This window comes from Loxodonta africana, chromosome 1 (genome assembly GCF_030014295.1).
Source record: "Loxodonta africana isolate mLoxAfr1 chromosome 1, mLoxAfr1.hap2, whole genome shotgun sequence".
Lineage (NCBI taxonomy): Eukaryota > Metazoa > Chordata > Mammalia > Proboscidea > Elephantidae > Loxodonta > Loxodonta africana.
This window is the reverse complement of record NC_087342.1, coordinates 19,744,913-19,764,801: the sequence shown is the minus strand read 5'-3', so window position 1 is coordinate 19,764,801 and position 19,889 is coordinate 19,744,913. Positions and strand designations below refer to the sequence as shown.

Genomic DNA, 19,889 nt, shown 5'->3' with positions numbered 1-19,889 from the left:
AGGCTAAGAGAGGAAGGGGGGTTATCTAAGCGCTCCCAACAAGTTCCCTGTGGAGCTGGGGTCGCCCCTGACCTCAGGGACACACCCAGACCTCTTTCCTTGACACCCCCTAACCCTCCCTGCACCCCCACTCTCACATCGCCCCACCCTCCAGCCCTGAACCAGCAGAGTGGCGTGGCTAAACAGCATATCTGACAGCCTATGGCAAAGCACCTGGATGTCCACCAGGCTTGCAGAGTTGCTAGCAACACATAAAATGTGCTCCAAATTGCTGTAACTATTTTTAAAAAACATTTTAAGTAATAACTAATTCTCTCGCATTTGTGTATTATTTCACAGCCTGCCAGCCTCTTTTCCTCCTATAACCCTCCTGTGAGGGAGGTCTTATTACCTGTGTTTCTAAAAACCAGGAAAGAGGTGACCGACCTTGCCCAAGATAGCCCAGGTAGTGAGGGCAGGACACATTCAAAGCTGGGTCTCTGGCTCAGGGCGAGGCTCTCTCCATCACGGCAGCCTGCTTGCTTGGGGATTTCTGTTTGCCTTGCCCAGCTCCAGACCTCTGGGCCCCCCATAGGAAGATCAGCCAGGAAGTCGTAACATTGGGCCCCCCATAGGAAGATCAGCCAGGAAGTCTTAACATTAGCACAGGTTTGGCAGGTGCCCAGTCCCAGCTGCACTTGCTACGTTAACCTACAAACTCCATGTGTACTGGTTGGGTGCCCACCAACCAACACGTCATTCTTTGCTTGACTGACTTTGCTACTGAAGGGGATCCTGTCGTTTGGTTTGACACACACACACAAGAGTAAATCTTTTCAAAGAGCCTGCAAGCTTTCCTAAGCCCATTATTGTTTGTAGGATGGACTTTGTGTACACACAAAAATGATGGTGTCTGAAAAATGAAAGCAGGTCTGGGGCTTCTATTATTAGGGTCACTTTTATGCAGAGAACTAGGGCATCGATAGGGAAAGTTGAAGATCCAGTGCCTACTTAGCCTAGACTGTTTTCTCATAGGTGATGCCAACCATTTCAAAAGACCAACCAAGAGCTATAAAACAACCATGATAATGAACTAGTTGCTGTCAAGTCAGCTCCAACTCATGGCAACCTATGTGTGTCAGAGTAGAGCTGTGTTCCATTGGGGTTTCAATGGCTGATTTCTTGGAAGTAGATTGCCAGGCCTTTCTTCCAAGGCACCTCTTGGTGGACACGGACCTCCAACCTCTCAGTTAGCAGCAGAGTACGTTAACCTTTTGTACCATCCAGGGAGGGACTCAGCTGTGATAATAACTGAGCAGGGGAGTTTCAAAGGTTTTTTTTTTATCATTTACTCTTTATTTTAAAAGTAATTAATATTCATTGTGGAAAATACAGAAATACAGATGAAGATTAAAAAAAAAAAACTTAATCCTAGTACACAGAAATGCTCTATTTTCAGACTTCTGTTCTAGCTTTCATAGGGCAAAATGAAACATAATTGATTATGTTTGCATTACACTGATTTTTAACAGAACCCCAATAAGGAACCGGTATACCCAAGATTTGTCAAGAACTGTTTGAGGAAAAGCACAGGATCACACAGTTGCCTTGCTGGTCTGGTTAGATTTCCTGTGGAGTATTATTTTGCCATTTACCATGGAGCTGGAAGGTCAAGGTCACTGGTGGTGGAAGAAGGGGAAGCTCCGGGGTGGGTGATCTCAAAAGTATACAAGGAGACTTTGTTTAGCACTTGGCCTTTTTTCCTGGCAATAACAAAATACACTTAAAGCTATAGAAACTCTTTATTACTGAAATTATTGCAGGAAAAAATATGTTTATTATTGTGAGCCTAAAATTTTCTAGCCTTTAACCCACTTTTTTCCCCATTAAAATAATTGTTTTTATAACTCAGTGTTTGAAACACATGGTTTCTCAGGAGTTCAACTATTGGAATATAGTAGAATAGGTTTGCTCCCTTGCTCTCTATACACACACACATACATGTATATGTATGTGTATACACACACAGATATATGTAATTAAAAAAAAATAAAATTAGGATCATACTATACATATAATTTCATATTTTAGATTCTTAATAACATACCATAGCATTTCCCAAAGCATTAAATAGTCTTAAAAATATGACTTTTAGGAGAATGAAGAACACCAAAGACACAAGGTAATTATGAGCCTAAGACGCAGAAAGGGCCACATAAATCAGAGACTACATCAGCCTGAGGCCAGAAGAATTAGATGGTGCCCAGCTACAACCGATGATTGATTGCCCTGACAGGGAACCCAACAGAGAATCTTTGATGGAGCAGGAGAACAGTGGAATGCAGACCTCAAATTCTCACAAAAAGACAAGACTTAATGGTCTGGCTGAGACTAGAAGGACCCCAGAGGTCCTGGTTCCCGGACCTTCTGTTAGTCCAAGACTGGAACCATTCCCAAAGCCAACTATTCTGACAGGGATTGGACTGGACTATTAGACAGAAAATGATACTGGTGAGGAGTATGTGGGCAGCTCCTGTCTGGAGGCAAGATGAGAAGCCCTGGGGTGCAGGGGGTGGGGGACAGGAGCTGGCTGAATGGGCACAGGGAATACAGAGTGGAGAGGAGGAGTATGCTATCTCATTGGGGGAGAGCAGCTGGGAGTACATAGCAAGGTGTGTTTAAGTTTTTGTATGAGAGACTAACTTGATTTGTAAACTTTCACTTAAAGCACAATAAAAAATGACTTTTAATGGCCACCTAAAGTATTCCATTATACAGATGTAACATACATTATTTATCCACTTCCCTATTCAATACTTCAAGTTGCTTTCAAATTTTTTTCTGTTATAAAAATACCATGGTGAACAGTGCAGTAGATGACTCAGTCTCTTACTATTTTCTAACAATAAATGCTAGAATTTGAGTTACCTTCATGATGTTTTTATGAGTGGTACTGGTAGTGTATATAAAGCCCCCAGGATAATGCTTGGCACATAGTTGGCATTCAATAATCGGTAGCTACAAATAGGGAATCAAATAATTAAGAGAACAGACTGGTTCTGTCATAGCAGAGACTTAAGAGAGAAACGGGCTCCACTTGATAAGGGGATGATGTAACTGGATGGTTTTGGGCAAAAGGAATGAAAAAGGATGGAAGGATGGGGTCATTGTCCACAGGGCAAGATGGCCCTGTGGATACCTAGTATGCAACGATTCTCTACCTTCAGCCTACAACAACACTACCCTCCCCGATATCCTTCCAGACACTCGCCCTTATGGTCCTTAAAGACCTGCTGTGAGCGCCTTAGCTTGATCACGTGACGACGAGGAAGCCTGACTGACATTGATTAGAAGCTTGGTTCAGAACCTTCATGCTGTGATCAGAGAACAAACATCATAAACAAACAACATAAGTCATTGTGTTCTCAAAGGTTATTTATTAGCTATTCTCATTCATGGTGAAAAGAAATTGAAAAGGTAAATGAAATTGAAATAAAATATAAGCAGTCCCCGGGTTACGAATGTCCAACTTACGTACAAATCACATACAACCCATAGTTACTAACCAATCCCTGTAAAGCCTGTTATGTTAAAAATTCGAGGTATGTACGATGGTTCATAATAACAAATGGGCGATATTTTGAGACACACATCAAAACATTATTATTATTACCATATTATTATGTTAAAGATGTTTTGGTGTATCTGAAGTGTTTCTTCAATGATTTTTATGCATAGAAAGGTACACAATATGCTATATACTGAGACAAACATTTGGCTAACTGATGTTAGATACAAACTGTACATAACTGTTCCAACTTAAGTACAAATTCATCTTAAAGACAGATTTAGAAACAGAACTCATTCATAATCTGGGGACCGCCCGTAAAATAAACATACAATGACATTTCTCCCCGCCAAGGACCTCAGCTGGACTATACAAAATGGACCAAAAAGAAGAAAGCAAGAAATGACACTCTAACTTCTACTAAGATATAGAGTCTGACATGGTGAAAAAAAAAAAGTAACAAGGCTGGTTTTTTTAAACACGGAATAGAATGCTGATACACCGAGGAGCAACACCCTCTTCCAAGCCCCCATGGTGGCACTCATGGATTGCTTGGCTCCTCTTTGGGATGAGTCTTCCCAGGCCAGGGAATTCTATTACATGTCCTTGGGGTGGCAAGTTTGATTTCTGGGCACGGTCTGGTTACAAGAGCCGGCTTGGATGAATAAGGGGTAGTAGGGTTCTGAGGTACAGCTGGGGGATAAAAGAAATACTATGAATCCTAAAATAATTACAACAGTTCTTACGTGGGCCACAGGCTGGCCCTGAAGACCCTCCCAAGAGGTGGGGGTCTTTAAACCTACGTCAAGCAATATGAGGCTCCTGGGAATACGTACACAGCCTCCTACAGCATACGTGAAGGATGGCATTGCATTCACTTGGATGCTTAAGCTCTGGGCTGGTTGGTAAAATCCGTCTTGCTCATTTAGAATTCACCAGGAGCTACAGCAGTACGGTTTATTCTTTCTTGCAAAATGATGAAAACCTGTCAATTTAAATTAGGTTTCTTTTTTGGTCCAAGAAAGGCTAGTTCTTTAAAGGGTTTTCATTCCTTGGGGACTGGAGGCAAGGGGTATCTTTCTCTTTCCTTCCTTCTCTTCAGATGCACTGTCTTCCAGCTATTAACTGTCCTTCATGATGCCCTGTGCCCTGGAGTAAAAAGGTCCCAAGGACCAGCAATCTGCAGGCCACCCTCACTGGGTGGCCCCAGGACAGCAGCCCATGGGATGGGAGGTCTACAGCACCTGGGTCACAAAGGACGGCCCTGCAGTGCCTCTGTAGGAGTTCACCCACTGCCCTGGGGGCCTGTCCCAGAGGTGGCCCTTTCCTTCCTCCAGACCCAGAGGCCCTGAGGGAGTGGCAGGCAGGGATGCACTAGTCCTCAGGGATAGGCGTGTTGCAGTTCCCGTGGTAGATCTTGACGTGGCCCTCACACCGGAAGTAGGCCTCAAAGACATCACTGTAGCCATGGTCCCTCCACCAGGTGCAAAGCTGCCGGTTCCAGGTACAGTCCAGCACGTGGAAGAGCTCAGGGTGCTCCATACCAATCATGGTGAAGAAGTCCTGGTCCCCGAGATGGCCTCGGAAGTGGTACTTGTCAGCGAGCTGCTGCACCCGCGCCGGCTCCAGCAGGCGGCTGTAGACTGGGGACTGGCGCATGGCCTCTAGGTTCAGCAGCATCACTCCGCTGTTGAAGCCAGGGAGCCCCTCAGGGGGAGGGCCCCCAACCCGTGTCTTGGGGTTCTCATGGCGGAACTGCCAGAATGTGTGCCTGGAAGGGGAGAGAGAACAGATTTAGCCTGGTTGTGGGGGTGAAGTAGTTTACCAAGCCCTTATTTCACTGGGTCTTCACAACCACCTGTAGGGAGATACCATTTTCTCCTCAGTTTTACAGCTACGAAAATTGGGACACTCTGAAATTCAGCATTTACATCACACCACTAGCCAGGTCTCCTAATTCCAAAATTCATGTCCTTTCCACACCATTCTGCTTTTCCAGAATGAGGATGACATCACCATCATCATCACCATCATCATAGCTAATGTATAGACAAGGCACTATACTAGATCAACTTATTCAATCCTCACAGCAACCATATGTGATGGGCACTCTATGAGATGATGACATCATTTCACAGATGAGGAAACAGATGCACAGAGAGGGTAAGTAAATTGCGCAAAGTCACACAACCAGTAAGTGGCAGAGGTAGGGATTAAATCCAGGCAATCTGGCTCCAGAGTCCATGTTCTTAAAACAGCAATTGTCATGGATTGAATTGTGTCCCCTCAAAATATGTGTCAACCTGGTTAGGCCAAGGTTCCCAGTATTGTGTGGTTGTCCTATATTTTGTGATTGTAATTTTATGTTAAAGAGGATTAAAGTGGGATTGTAACACCCTTAACCAGGTCACATCCCTGATCCAATGCAAAGGGAGTTTCCCTGGGGTGTGGCCTGCACCACCTTTTATCTCTCAAGAGATAAAAAAGGAAAGGGAAGGGAGCAGAGAGGGGGGATCTCATACCACCAAGAAAGCAGTGCTGGGAGCAGAGCGCATCCTTTGGACCCAGGGTTCTTGCGCGGAGAAGCTCCTAGTCCAGGGGAAGACTAATAACAAGGGCCTTCCCAGAGTCAACAGAGAAAGCCTTCCCCTGTAGCTGTCATCCTGAATTTGGACTTTTAGCCTAGTTTACTATGAAGAAATAAATTTCTCTTGTTCAAGCCATCCACTTGTGCTATTTCTGTTATAGAAGCACTAGATGACTAAGACAGTAACAATTTAGGTAGAACCTTCTACCACTTGCCTTAGTCTGTGGTCTTGAAAAGAGAGAGAGAGGTAGGGGAAACAATTCTGAACAGTGATGTGGCAAAGATATAGGAAAAGTTAAAAACAGGTTAAAATAAAATCATTTTCTGAGTTAGAATGAGCTCATTCACTAAGACCCCATATTTAATATTTCTAAAAGGTTGGACAGGGGTTGGAGGCTTGAAAGCACACACGCCTATGGGGTAGAGTCAGAAGCAGCTATAGAACAGCCAGATAGAATTATGGCTACGTTAGAGGGGATGCCAGCTTAACTTCAATTTCTGTCTAGGCAGATTTAGAAATCCAACCTAGGCTCACAGATGATGGGATGTTAGAGCCAGAAGAACCCTCCTAGATGCTCTATCCAAATGCTTCCGTTTGCAGAGGGATGACCGAGGTCCAGGAACCTCCCTGCAATGACATGGTTAGAGTGTTGGTCACTGTTGTCCAACCTCTCTAATATCATGTTCTTGTGTGTGTTGCAAGGGGTGGGCAGCAAGAGGGGTCAAAGAAAGCCCCACACTCACAGAGAGGAAGGCACAGCAGAGGTGCCCCTGCCTTGGAGAAAGGAGGGCAGATGGGACGGCCTTCTGTCTTTTGCAAGGGGCAGGGGTGGGACAGGAGGGTGTTCCACATTAGACTGCATCTCAGACATTTCTACCAGCTTTGCCTCTTCCCTAGAGGGTCTTTAGGGTGGGGAGTGCATCATGGCAAAACCAGCCCTGCTTCCCAGCCTGCGAATGCTACCCCTCTGGTCTCTTGAAGTTTCTGACTAAAAACAAGGAAACTAAGACACTCTCCTAGCTGATCTCAGGATAGGGTCTGTGTGGTGAAGTGTAAGGTGCAGTGGAAATAAAACCAGAGACCTGGCTCAGGATGAGCCACAGTGGATCCATATTTCAGTTCCAGCTCATTTCTCTGTGTCTGAGAATGGAGACCTCTTCCTTGTAATCTTGCAGATCACAAAGGGCACGCTAGCTGGATCCTGGCGCGGGGAAAAGCACTCCCTTTGGGCATTCTTCCAATGGCACACACAGGCTCATTGCTCGCACTTTTGCAATCACTGGGCTGTCAGTGGAACAGAGCTCTGGTGCCCTGCTTGGTGATAACAGCTCTGGCAAAAATAAGCTTCTAGAGCAAAATGAGATGCTGTCATCCTTTCTAGCCACAATGCCTCCAGTGATGGGATCACAAGAGGACTGGAATGCAGTTTGGCAACTGTTTGTTCATTTTACCATATTTTGTCCAAATTGTTAATTTCAGGCCCAGGTTACAAACCAGCTAAAATTCTACCAAAACAGACTTGGGCCATGACATGTGGGAGAGGAAGGACCAACCAACTTCCTAGTTGGACCATCCAGCAACGGGGAAGCAAATGCCTCGTAATGCCAAGGGACTCGATTCACCCTTCAAGGAATGAAAGCAAAAGTTGCCAGGGAGGAGGAGAGACACAGAGGGAAAGAGAAAGCGAGAGGCACAGAGACAGAGCCTGGGGGATCCTCTCCACCAGCAGACATGCTCTCATCTGGCCACCAATTTGTTAAAAATGAGAGACAGTAATTAACACAGATTGGAGCCCACGCTGGCCTTCCGGGACCTACTTTCTTTTTAAGTGTGCACATGCCACCTGGTACGCCAACCTGTCCACCTGCACTTTCCCCCACTTGTTTCCCATCTCCCTTTCCCAGGGGACCTAGAGGAGGGGAGCTGGAAGCAAGTACGGTGAGGGCTCTGAGGTTCTGAGGGCTGGGCACCGTCAACTCTGCTTGCTCGGCACCTCACACAGGACCCGGTGCCCCAGGAAGATGAAGTGACTGACCACGAGCAATGGAAAGGGAGGTGCGGGTTACACCATGTATCCTCCAGTGTCTGGGGAACCAGGAGCAGGAAAACAAAAGGACACAAAGCTGCTGAGAGAATGCCTGCTGCCCAGCTCAGCACTTAACTAACGACTGCCAGATCTATTTTGGGGTGGAGTGAGGAGCAGGGGACCATAGAGAGGGTGCTCAGATGTTTTAAAAGCATTCAGAAGGGTTCCTACTCTTCAGCAAGCTGGGGCAATGAGCCCCAGCCCCAGGGTGCCATTACCAACACGGCAGAGAAGCTCCCCCAGGTCTTCAGTCAGAGGCAAGAGTGACCTGGCACCCAACACGCTGGGCTCAGGGAGGGAGGGAACAGAGACAGAGACTCAGAACATCCTTCCAGGCGGAGCTCATAACCCAGGTGGCTCTTTGGGAACACAATGCGCAGCAGTGCCAGCTTAATCAGGACGAAGAGGGATTTTACAAGAAACAGCCAGAAAGAACCAGGTCTGGGGCACATTTTGATTTGTAAGAAGCAAAGGAGGGACAGGAAATTGGAACTGCAGGCTACCCAGGGTGACTGCTGAGGCAGAAGCACAGGCTGAACCAATGATTTCCTAAGTACAAAATTATTTGCAGGGTGTCCTTGTTCAAAGCACTCCCAGTACCCTGAAAAGGACTGGAAAAACAGCACCTACTTAGGGGAATGGGGGGTTTCTTTGGTCTCCGTGTCAGCTGGTTCTGACGAAGCTATCACACTAGCCTTGGGGTAGAGGATGATATAAGGGATATTAAAGCAATTTTGCTAAAGTAAAGGGCTTTCATCACACCGTAAAGTGGGCTAACTGGATGGCACCAATTCCTCACACGCCACAACACTGCGTGCTTTGCAAAGCCTTCTCACGCTCTCTACCTCTGCTCCTTCTCCTGGGCAGCTCGGTGACATAAGTACCTCCATTTTAATAGGGAGGGGACAGAGGTCCACAGCTTGTCGGGGCTTCTGATCTCTAAGGTCCCTTTCACCCCGGCCACCTCACATCTCATGGGCTGATGATGTTCCAAACAGCAGCATTTGAATTTAATCCTTATTTCTGAACTTGGCTGGTACATCCCAAGGCCAGAGCCACTGGGGGCCAAGTGATGCAGCTGCTGCTGGCACTCACCGCTTTGGGGGTCAGAGCCGAGACCTACTCAGAGGCGGTCAGTGAGAGCCCCAGGCCCTCGCCTTCCCACACGGGCTGGGCTTGACCATACATATGCATAGGCCCCTGCAGTGGCAAGTGTTGAGGTTGCAGGAAACCTTTGTAAGAATCCAGGTATCTGGTTCTGAGTCCTGAGGCTTCCAAAAGTTTCTCTGATTAATGTCACATGTTTACAACAAGCACATTACCCTGTCTGATTGTCTGGATTTGGGCCTGGGCAGGATCTTGTTCCCATCCTCCAGGGTCATCTGTAGACCCACACCAGAGAGGACAGAAATGATCCCAACTGAGACACATGCCCCCATACAGATGGTCCATTGTAAACACTGAGTCCTTCCAGAAGTCAACAAGGCCTGCTGGGAAAATACAAATTAAGACTCTTCAAGCACATTCTTCCAGTTACTGATGATGAATTTTCTAATTTTTTTTTATATTGAGTATGTCCTAGAGCAGTGCATAAAAGCTCAGCTGCTAACCAAAAGGTCAGCAGTTTGTATCCACCAGGCGCTGCTCGGAAACCCTATGGGGCAGTTCTACTCTGTCCTACAGGGTTGCTGTGAGTCGGAAGTCCACTAGACGGCAACGGGTCTTTTTATGTCCTAATTTATAATCTTAAAAAAGACTATAATTAGAGAAACCTGGAAGGCATTATGCTGAGTGAAATTAGTCAGTTGCAAAAGGACAAATATTGCATAAGACCACTACTATAAGAACTTGAGAAATAGTTTAAACTGAGAAGAAAACATTCTTTTCTGGTTTCGAGAGAGGGGAGGGAGGGAAAGTGGGAAAGGGGTATTCGCTAATTAGATAGTAGATAAGAACTACTTTAGGTGAAGGGAAAGACAGCACACAATACAGGGGAGGTCAGCACAATTGGACTAAATAAACCAAAAGCAGTTTCCTGAATAAACTTAACGCTTCGAAGGCCAGTGTAGCAGGGGCAGAGGTCTGGGGACCATGGTTTCAGGGGACATCTAAGTCAATTGGCATAATAAAATTTATTAACAAAACATTCTGCATCCCACTTTGAAGACTTGTGTCTGGGGTCTTAAATGCTAGCAAGCAGCCATCTAAGATGCATCAGTTGGTCTCAACCTACCTGGATCAAAGGAAAATGAAGAACACCAAGGATACAAGGCAATTAGGAGCTCAAGAGACAGAAAGGGCCACATGAACCAGAGACTACATCATCCTGAGACCAGAAGAACTAGATGGTGCCCGGCAACAACCGATGACTGCCCTGACAGGGAACACAACACAGAACCCCTGAGGGAGCAGGAGAGCAGTGGGATGCAGACCTCAAATTCTCATAAGACCAGACTTAATGGTCTGACTGAGACTGGAAGGACCCCAGTAGTCATGGCCCCCAGACCTTCTTTTGGCCCAGGACAAAAGCCATTCCCGAAGCCAACTCTTCAGACATGGATTGGACTGGACAATGGGTTGGAGAGGGATGATGGTGAGGAGTGAGCTTCTTGGATCAGGTGGACACCTGAGACTATGTTGGCATCTCCTGCCTGGAGGGGAGATGAGAGGGTGGAGGGGGTTAGAAGCTGGCGAAATGGACACGAAAAAAGAGAGTGGAGGGAGAGAGTGGGCTGTCTCATTAGGGGGAGAGTAATTGGGAGTGTGTAGCAAGGTGTATATGGGTTTTTGTGTGAGACACTGACTTGATTTGTAAACTTTCACTTAAAGCACAATAAAAATTATATGTATAAAAAAAAGGCTATTAAAAACTTCTGCCAGAGCTCATGAAGAAAATCGATTCTAATGGAAAAGGGGCATTTGAAAGCATTTTTAAAACAAAATCCCTCCACCCCTGAGGTCTTTCCCTATGATCACTGCCAAGGTCATTCCACAGGGCTCGCAACTACAGAGACCCTGGCCAGAGGATCTAAAGCTCATGTTTCCGGAAAAGAACAAACGTTGCCGTAGATAATCACTTCCTCCTCTCCCTGCCCCTTCAAATCACAGGCCCATTAGCCTACCTGCCTCCTCTTGATTTTTTCTCCTAGGCTGGCTTCTCTCAGCTCTCTGAGTTCTCCACTTTCACTTCCAAAGGGGGGAACAAGGATTGGGAAGAGACACTGAGCCTGGACAGTGTGCACAAGGCTTCCCTGGAAGGTTCTAGAAGCCTGGCTGACCTAGAGGCTGAGTCCAAGCTGTACGTATCAGGCAAAGAAGGCTTCATTTCAGGCCTGAGATTCCAAGGACCACATCACATGCTGCATGTCTTCTCACCGTGACCAGCCCACGAGTGCTCATCAACACGAAGTGCAAGGTCACTGGCAAGCAAGCAAGGCTGGGCCTCCTCCGGGTGGAAACACGTTGTCTGGATGCCATCTAACCAGAGAGGATGGATCAGGACCCATCATTTCCCTATGCCCATGCTATGCACCAGGCCCAGTAAGCCCTTGCTGGATGTGGAAGGGACCCTGTTTTCTAGTCCTCTGAGGAGAAAGGCCAGGAGTAAAGGGCAGCCCTTGGTGGTGGCCCCGTGTGTCATCTACCTTGCCAGGCCTTGTAGGGTGATCTGGGGATGGTTCTGGCCCAGAGCACTCTGGCTGGGTGATGCGAGGCTATTCTTAGACCAATGACACCATGCCTCAGTCCTTCCTAAAGCTGAGCTGGAATTTTGTGGGACAGGTGCTGACCTTCAGCTTGTTAATGGGACCAATGCACTGTGGTATCAAACTGGAGTTGTGGGACCACCTGCAAAGCTCTAAGCTGCCCTTCCCCAATGTGCTCCTTATTGCTGAGAGTTACCACTGGCCCGCATTAGGATCTCCTGATAGCAAGGCCTGAAGCAGGTTTAGGCCTCCAGCTCTGTTGGACAGAGAGGCCAAGAACTGCTCCCCAAACCCCAGGTGCTCTTAGTGGTAGGACCAAGAGGGGCCCCTGATAGAACTGCAGCCCGTCAGAGCCTGCAGACACTCAGAGGCTATCTAGTGCTTGTTCCCGTTTTACAGATGAGGAAGCTGAGGCTCAGAAATTGCCCTGCCCATAGACACACCACTGGAAGGGCAATGCCACATTCCCAGGCAAACATTTGTGCTTTTCCACAAACCCCTCTGCTCAGAAGACAACTACCGCTCCATTCCTCCAACCTCCGTGGCCCAGGTGAGGCAGCACCGCTCAGACAATACCACCCTTTCAGGAGGCCCAGAGTTTGTGCTTTCCAGTCTGGCAGGGACCACCCACCTCCAAGCTCAGCAGCCTGCACCTGGAAGGGCAGCTGGGCGTCCAACGGTTGCTGGGCCTTACTGGGGGCAACAGGAGGAAATCAAAGCAGGTAGAAGGCTGTTTGCCCTTGTTTCCAGAGCTTATAAGAAACACGTGCTTGTTTTCAAGCACCAGCCCAGGCCAGCAACTAAGATTCCAAAGCACAATAGCCATGGAACGTGGAGTGGAGGGATTGAGGGCAAGCGGCCCTGAGAAAGGGTTCTCTTGACAGGCTGAGAGGGCTTCTTGGTAGACCTATGGGCAGTTCTCAGTGGTGAAACCAGGCTGCCTGGCAGGAGAGAGGACTTCTGGGGTATTAAGACCCAGTAGAGACCTTGAGGAGCCCTGGTGGTGCAGTGGTTAAAGAGCTTGGCCGCTATTCAAAAGGTCCATGGTTTGAATCCACCATTAGCTCCTTGGAAACCTTATGCAGCAGTTCTACCCTGTCCTATAGGGTTGCTAAATGACTGGAGGGCAACACAGGTTTGGTTTGGTTTGGGTTAGATACCTTGAGGGGAGAGGCATGCTGCTTCCACTTGAGCCACAGCCCCTCCCCTTCCCTGTGGAAGGAACCACCATTTGGACTTCCTCTTTCTCCTTCTGCCCCTCTGGACCCAACCCCACTGGAGACTGTAGATGCTCCTGCTTTGGGGACTCCTGGCCTCTCTGTAGGAGCCCTGGTGGCGCAGTGGTTAAGAACTCGTCTGTTAACCAAAAGGGCAGCAGTTTGAATCCACCAGCCACTCTTTGGAAACCCTATGGGGCAGTTCTACTCAGTCCTATAGGGGTGCTATGAGTCAGAATCGGCTTGACGGCAACAAGTTTGGTTTTGGTTTTTGGCCTCTGTAGAGTAAGCTATTCAGCTATATGCACCCCCTCCCTAGTGGAATCAGCTTTGCTCTTCCCCGAAGCATGCTGGGGATGAATTCGGAATAGACTCAGGATAAGGTATGGCACCGGGAGAGGCATGACTAGGCCAAGGCCAAGGCCAAAGAATGTCTTAGCAACAGGAAGGAAAACATCTGGGCCTGGATGTGAAGTCCCTGGGAAAACTGACTGCCCAAGGATGTGGGAGAAAAACAATGAGCCTTGGTCCCAGCTGGAACGGTATATAAGCTTGGGTCCCTTCCTAGGTGGTTGTGGAAAATATTCCAGCCAGCCGCCACTGGAGAGTAGCTGCTTGCCCGTCAGTAAGTTTCCCTGAACGTATGAATCTGGAAGGGGCTACGTGTCAGTTCTTCGGATTATCTGCCAGGACACACAGTGAGGGTCTTCCCTTGCTGGGGCTGTCCCCCGACAGCCTCTCTGCACTGCCTACCCCAGCCTAGGAGAATGAGGGGTTCACAGAAGTGAGATGGGCTTGGGGAAGATTTTGGGAGAGAAGGGCAGGGAGAAAGGAATGCACAGCTGCTGAGCAGATGTTTATGTCATTAAACAGGGCAGTATCCCACTCTATCCCATTTCAGGGAGGTGAAGTAACTTACACAAAGCCACACAGCACACCGTGGCACAGGGATTTCAACTCAGCTGCATGTGTCTCCCAAGTCTCTGTTCTTTGAAGGATGCTCACTGGGGCCTTCACCTGGGGGAGGGAGGGGCTGACAGGATGCTGAGATGGCTGTTACAAGAGACAGGCTTTTAGAGAGCTGACTCTTACGATCTGTACAAGAGCCTCTTCATTTTGCCTACTAGACCACTGAGCTCTCTAACAATAAAGATGGAGAAATTATCACAGCTCATCTTCACCTGTGTTCTTATCATCCACACACTCTGAGGACACCTGTGGGGTCCAGAATAGCCCTTGGCAAGTCCCTGACCCCTGCTCCCCCAATGGGCTGAGGTTGAACGAGCTCTGCTGGGGTGGGCGGCCTCTGTCCAGAAGGGTGAAGTATTGAGGGCCTGAGTGGAGTCAAAAAGCCCTGAGATCGATAACCCGAATGTCTTACTTATCTTTATATCTTGAAGGCCTCGCACGGGTAACCGATTCACAGCAAGCCCTTCAGAATGGCTGGTTTCAAATAGGTGCATGAACAAATAAATGAATGAATGAGACATTGTAAAATCAGATGGCAGGAATTTAAAAAACGAAGATGTTGAATGGAGGTGGTAGAAAAATCTGTTCAGAAAGGCAGTTGGCGGGGAGAAGTGGGCCCTGTGGGCTGGGCTATGGAAGAAGGGACACCTGCAGACAGGCTTGTAAGGGAGGGTCTTCACTGGGGAAAGCCAGATCTCCCTCAAAGTGAGGACAGAGAAGGCCAGGCTGAAAAGCCAGCCCCACATGCTCAGGAATCTTCTTCCATGATGAAGAAGCCTGCATGGTAACCTGAGTCCGGGGTGCCATAGCCCTCTGGACAATGTCCTTTCTACTGCTGGCCACTGGAAGACACCCAGCCTCCATGTACTGTGGCTTTTACATCCTGTTAGGGAGCAGCTCAAGTTTGGGGGTGCCCCAGGATCTAATCATGAGAGCACAGAGCCTGCAGCTAGCAGGCAGGGCTGGTGAGAATAGAATGCACTTGGCTTGGCCTGGGAGGTCTGGTCCCAGCTCAGCTCCATGATCTTGCCCTTCCCCTGAATTTAGGCAGATGGGAGAGACCTTCTCAGGGTGACAACAAAGCCAGAGGGAGTCACCTTCAGAATCGGCTCACTGCCCCGACAGCCCCTCAGGACTAGCAGACACATGGTGGGGGCGTTTTCCGGGACAGTGAGCAGACTGCAGGTGCTTGTGGTAAGGGTGGTAGGGAGGGGTATGTGTGGAATTTAACCTTGCATCCTGAGTTAAACAGAATCACATCAATCCAGACCAGCGTCCTTCACCCTCAAAGAGAAGGGTGTTCCAACCCAGGGGCCAGACATTGCAGAAACTACTCGGGAGCAGTTCACTCAGTCACAAAGGCAAAGGGCAGCACGGCCCACCAGCTGGAAAAGCAACCCAGTGGCAGCAAAACGTGTTACTTCTCAAGCCCAGAAGAAATCCGTGAACCCTCACATTCCATCGAGGTTGACCCTGGTTGCTGTTTCACACATTTGTGGCATAGATTTTGGTCAAGGGTAACAACACTGATCCACACATTGATGCACACACTGAGGGCCCATCGGGCGTTGAAGGGACAGCAATGGGTCAGCTGCAAGCCCTGCCCAGCACTTCTCAGACTTTGCTGAGCCTGGGAGGACCTGGGATCTTGTTAACATGTAGAGTCTCCATTGGATGCAGCATTTCTAATGAGCTCCAATGTAATGCTGATGCTACTGGTCTCAGACCCACACTCAGAAGAAAAAAAGACAATATGTTATTTTTTACAAAGGGATGAAAGCCACAAGAGTAGCAGTGATATCATTTTTATCCTGAAAATGGCTATAAAATTGGTGGACCTTTTAGTTGTTGCTGTTGTTGCTGTTCTTAGGTGCCATTGAGTCAATTTCAACTCATAGTGACCCTATAGGACAGAGTAGAACTGCCCCATAGGGTTTTCTAGGCTGTAATCTTTACGAGGAGCCCTGGTGGCACAGTGGTTAGGAGCCTGGCTGCTAAGCAAAAGGTCAGCAGTTTGTATCCACCAGCCGTTCCTTGGAAACCCAATGAGGCAGTTCTACTCTCTCTATAGGGTCGCTATGAGTTGGAATTGACTCAAAAGCAACGGGTTTGGTTTTTGTGTCTTAATCTTTCAGAAGCAGATCACCAGGTCTTTCCCTCATGGAGCTTCTGGGTAAACAGCTGAGCACTTAACCATTGTGCCATCAGGGCTCCTTCTTGACCCAGTAGCCACTTGCGAATTTCATACAAATGCTATGGTAATCAGGCCTGGGTCCTTTTCAGCTCTGAAAGTCTATGTTTCTATACCAGGACTAGGATTTAGGGTCCATGAACTTCAAGGACTCTGAATTATCTCATAAAACCACCACTGTCCTCATGGCCTTGGGTAGAGTCACTGGGGAAAGGCTTCCCAGAAGCAGCAAGCTTACCAGGTGCCAGGAAGGAGGGCCCAGCTCTGTCAGCTTCTGCCCTCAGGGAATAGCAGTCAGTCTGGGTTAGGGGGGTACCAAAACAAAACCAAACCCAATTCCGACTCATTGCGACCCTATGAGACAGAGTAGAACTGCTCCATAGGGTTTCCAACGAGCACCTGGTGGATTCAAACTGCTGACCTTTTGGTTAGCAGCCAAACTCTTAACTACTACTACTACTACATATTAGTTTTGTACTGCCTTGGAAAAAAAGGACCAGTACTCATAGCGCTTAAGAATGTAGGTTCTGGGGACAGACAGACCGGGTTTAAATCCTGGTCCTCTGCTTACTCCCTTAGAAAATGTAGAAAAGCTCTCAGTGCTTCGGGTTTTCATCTATAAACAGGGTTGATGAAATGATTTCATGAGATGCTGTTTGTTGATAGTTGCTGTTGAGTCAGCTCCGACTCATAGCAACCTTATGTATAACAGAATGAAACACTGCCTGGTCCTGTACCATCTTCATGATCATTGGTTTGAGTCCATTACAGCAGCCATTGTGTAGTGCCTTCCAACCTAGGAGACTCATCTTCCAGCACTGTGTTGGTCAATTTTCTGTTGTGATTTATAAGCTAATTATTGGAGGTAGATCACCAGGTCTTTCTAGTCTTAGTCTGGAAGCACCATTGAAACCTGTCCATCATAGGTGACCTTGTTGGCATTTGGTATATCAGTGGTATGGCTTCCAGAATCATAGTAACATGCAAGCCACAACTGTATGACAGATGGGTGGTAGTTTTATGAAATAATGCAGATAAAATGCTCAATGCATTCAGAAGACAGACACACGTCAAGTTCAATGAGAAGCTTCTCTGTGTCAAACACACACGCTTCTCCTGTCTCATTTGTGGCAAGCAGTGTGGCCCTGAACCCGGTTTACCTGGCTCCAGTCATGGCCCTGGCCCTAAAACAAAAAGCTGTAAAAACCTATAGATACCACTCAGGAAAACAGAGAGCAAAGCACCTTGCCAAGGTCAGCCAGCTAGGATATAATAACTTTCGTGTGATAGGACATCACACAATGGCCTTTGGCCTTCCTCACCCCAGTAAGTTGATAGCCTCAGTTTGTTCTTTCTCATGCTTTCCAGATTTTGACTGAGGAAGACCACACTGTTTTTAGGTTGATAGCAAACCCAATTCTTTCTCTAAAATACTTAGATCAGTCCTTGCAGTCTGATCTCACTTCTAGTGAGTTTAACCACGCAAGGATGCTTTCTGCAAAACTCCCTCTCCCACATACAACCACAGGACTCCATCAGCCTTCACTAACCCTTAATTCTGTCCCAGTGGTCTATTTTTCCCCCCTCCCTGTACCAATACTACAGCGTTAATTATTGTAGTTTATAGTAAGCTATGATATCCAGTAGTGTAAGAGCTCCAAATTTGTTCTTCTTTAAGGAATTTACATATCAATTTGGGGATAACTGACATTTTAACTAGAGTCTCCAAATCCATGAACACACTACATCCCTCTAATTTTCTTTAACGTATCTCAGAAATGTTTTGTAGTTTTCTTATACTTTTTATTTATTTTTCTTGCTTTATTGCATTGGCTAAGACCTCTAGAGAATGCTGAAAAGAAGTCATGATGCTGTACATTCTTGCCTTATTCCTGATCTTAGAGAAAAATTTTCAGTATTTCATCATTAAGGATTATGTTTGCTGGGGATTTTGGGTAGATACAGTTTATTGGAGCCTTTATCAGAGCCCTGGTGGTGCAGTGTTTAAGAGCTATGGCTGCTAACCAAAAGGTCGGCAGTTTGAATTGACCAGCTGCTCCTTGGCAACCATATTGGGGCAGTTCTATTCTGCCCTACAGGGTCGCAATGAATTGGAATCAACTTAACGGCAACGGGTTAGTTTTAGTTACCCTTTATCAGACTACCAACCAAACCAAACCCACTGCCGTCGAGTCGATTCTGACTCATAGCGACCCTATAGGACAGAGTAGAACTGCCGGGTAGAGTTTCCAAGGAATGCCTGGCAGATTCGAACTGCCAACCTCTTGGTTAGCAGCTGTAGCACTTAACCACTACACCACCAGGGTTTTTATCGGACTAAGGAAGTTCTTTTTCATTCTAGTTTACCAAGAGTTTCTAAGAATAAGCAGGTGGTGAATATTACAAAATCTTTTTCTCCTTTATTCTGTTCATTTGGTGAATTGCACTATTTTTCAAATGTTAAACCAACCTTGTATTCCTGGAACAAACCCAACTTGTTTGTAATATATTATCTTTTTATGTATCACTAGATTTGAATGGCTATTTTTATTTAGGATTTGTGTGTATATGTTCATGAGAGAAATTAGCCTAAAAATTTCCTTTCTTGTATCGTCCTTCCTTGAAATCAAGTTATGCTGTCCCTATAAAATGAATCAGAAAGTGTTTCCTCTTTTTCTAATCTGTGGATGAGTTGGTGTGAGATTGATATCACCAGTAAATCCATATGGGGATGGAGTTTTCTTTGAGAAGTTTATTTTTGATTGCCCTATGGTGAAGATGCTTTCACTATAAAAAAACAAAACAAAAACCAAACCCAGTGCCGTCTAGTCGATTCCGACTCATGGCGACCCTATAGGACAGAGTAGAACCACCCCATAGAGTTTCCAAGGAGCGCCTGGCAGACTCAAACTGCCGACCCTTTGGTTAGCAGCTGTAGCACTTAACCACTACACCACCAGGGTTTCCGCTTTCACTATACACCACCTCAAATCCTTTCTGGAAGCAAGAAAGTATATTATAAAGCTTCTCAATACCCCTAAGTTAGGCTGAGTACACAGAAGTAATCACCTTTAAGAGTGTCGGTGGGAGTTTGCAGAAGAGGAATAAAAACCTCTCCTTGTATGATCCAGCAATTCCACTCCTAGGAATATACCCCCAAAGAAATGAAAGAAGGGCTCAACAGATTACTCGCACACCAGTGTTCACTGCAGCATTATTCACAATAGCTGCAAGGTGGAAACGACCCGTGTCCATTGACAGGTGAATGGGTAAACAAAATGTGGCGTATACATGCAATGGAACGTTATATAACCATAAAGATAAAATTAATTTCTGATCTGTGCTACGTCATGGATGAGCCTTAGAAACATTATGCCGAATGAAATAAGTAAACACAAAAAGGCAAATACTGTATGATCCCACTTACATGAAAAATCTAGAACTGGCAAGTGCACAGAAACCTAAGTTTATTAGCAGTCGCCAAGGGTAGATGGGAGGGGAAAACGTGGAGGTATTGTTTATTAAGGTGCACTTGCTGTTAAGGGTGATGAAAAAAATTGGAAATGGATAGTGGTGATATGAATGTA

At 46.8% G+C, this 19,889-nt stretch overlaps 1 protein-coding gene across 3 annotated transcripts in view; it reads right to left on the bottom strand.

Moving 5' to 3' along the window:
* Positions 1–1,390: 1,390 nt before the first annotated feature.
* The window catches only part of XXYLT1 (xyloside xylosyltransferase 1), a 240,075-nt gene continuing 221,576 nt past the window's right edge, over positions 1,391–19,889 (bottom strand). Inside the window, exon 4 of one of the 3 annotated variants that reach the window (XM_064269978.1) lies at positions 1,391–5,318. In XM_064269978.1, the coding sequence (XP_064126048.1) occupies positions 4,922–5,318 (397 nt within the window). In that variant the 3' untranslated portion in view covers positions 1,391–4,921. The remainder of the gene's footprint in view (positions 5,319–19,889) is intronic. The other 2 variants (XM_064270071.1, XM_064270033.1) reach the window with 2 other exon arrangements.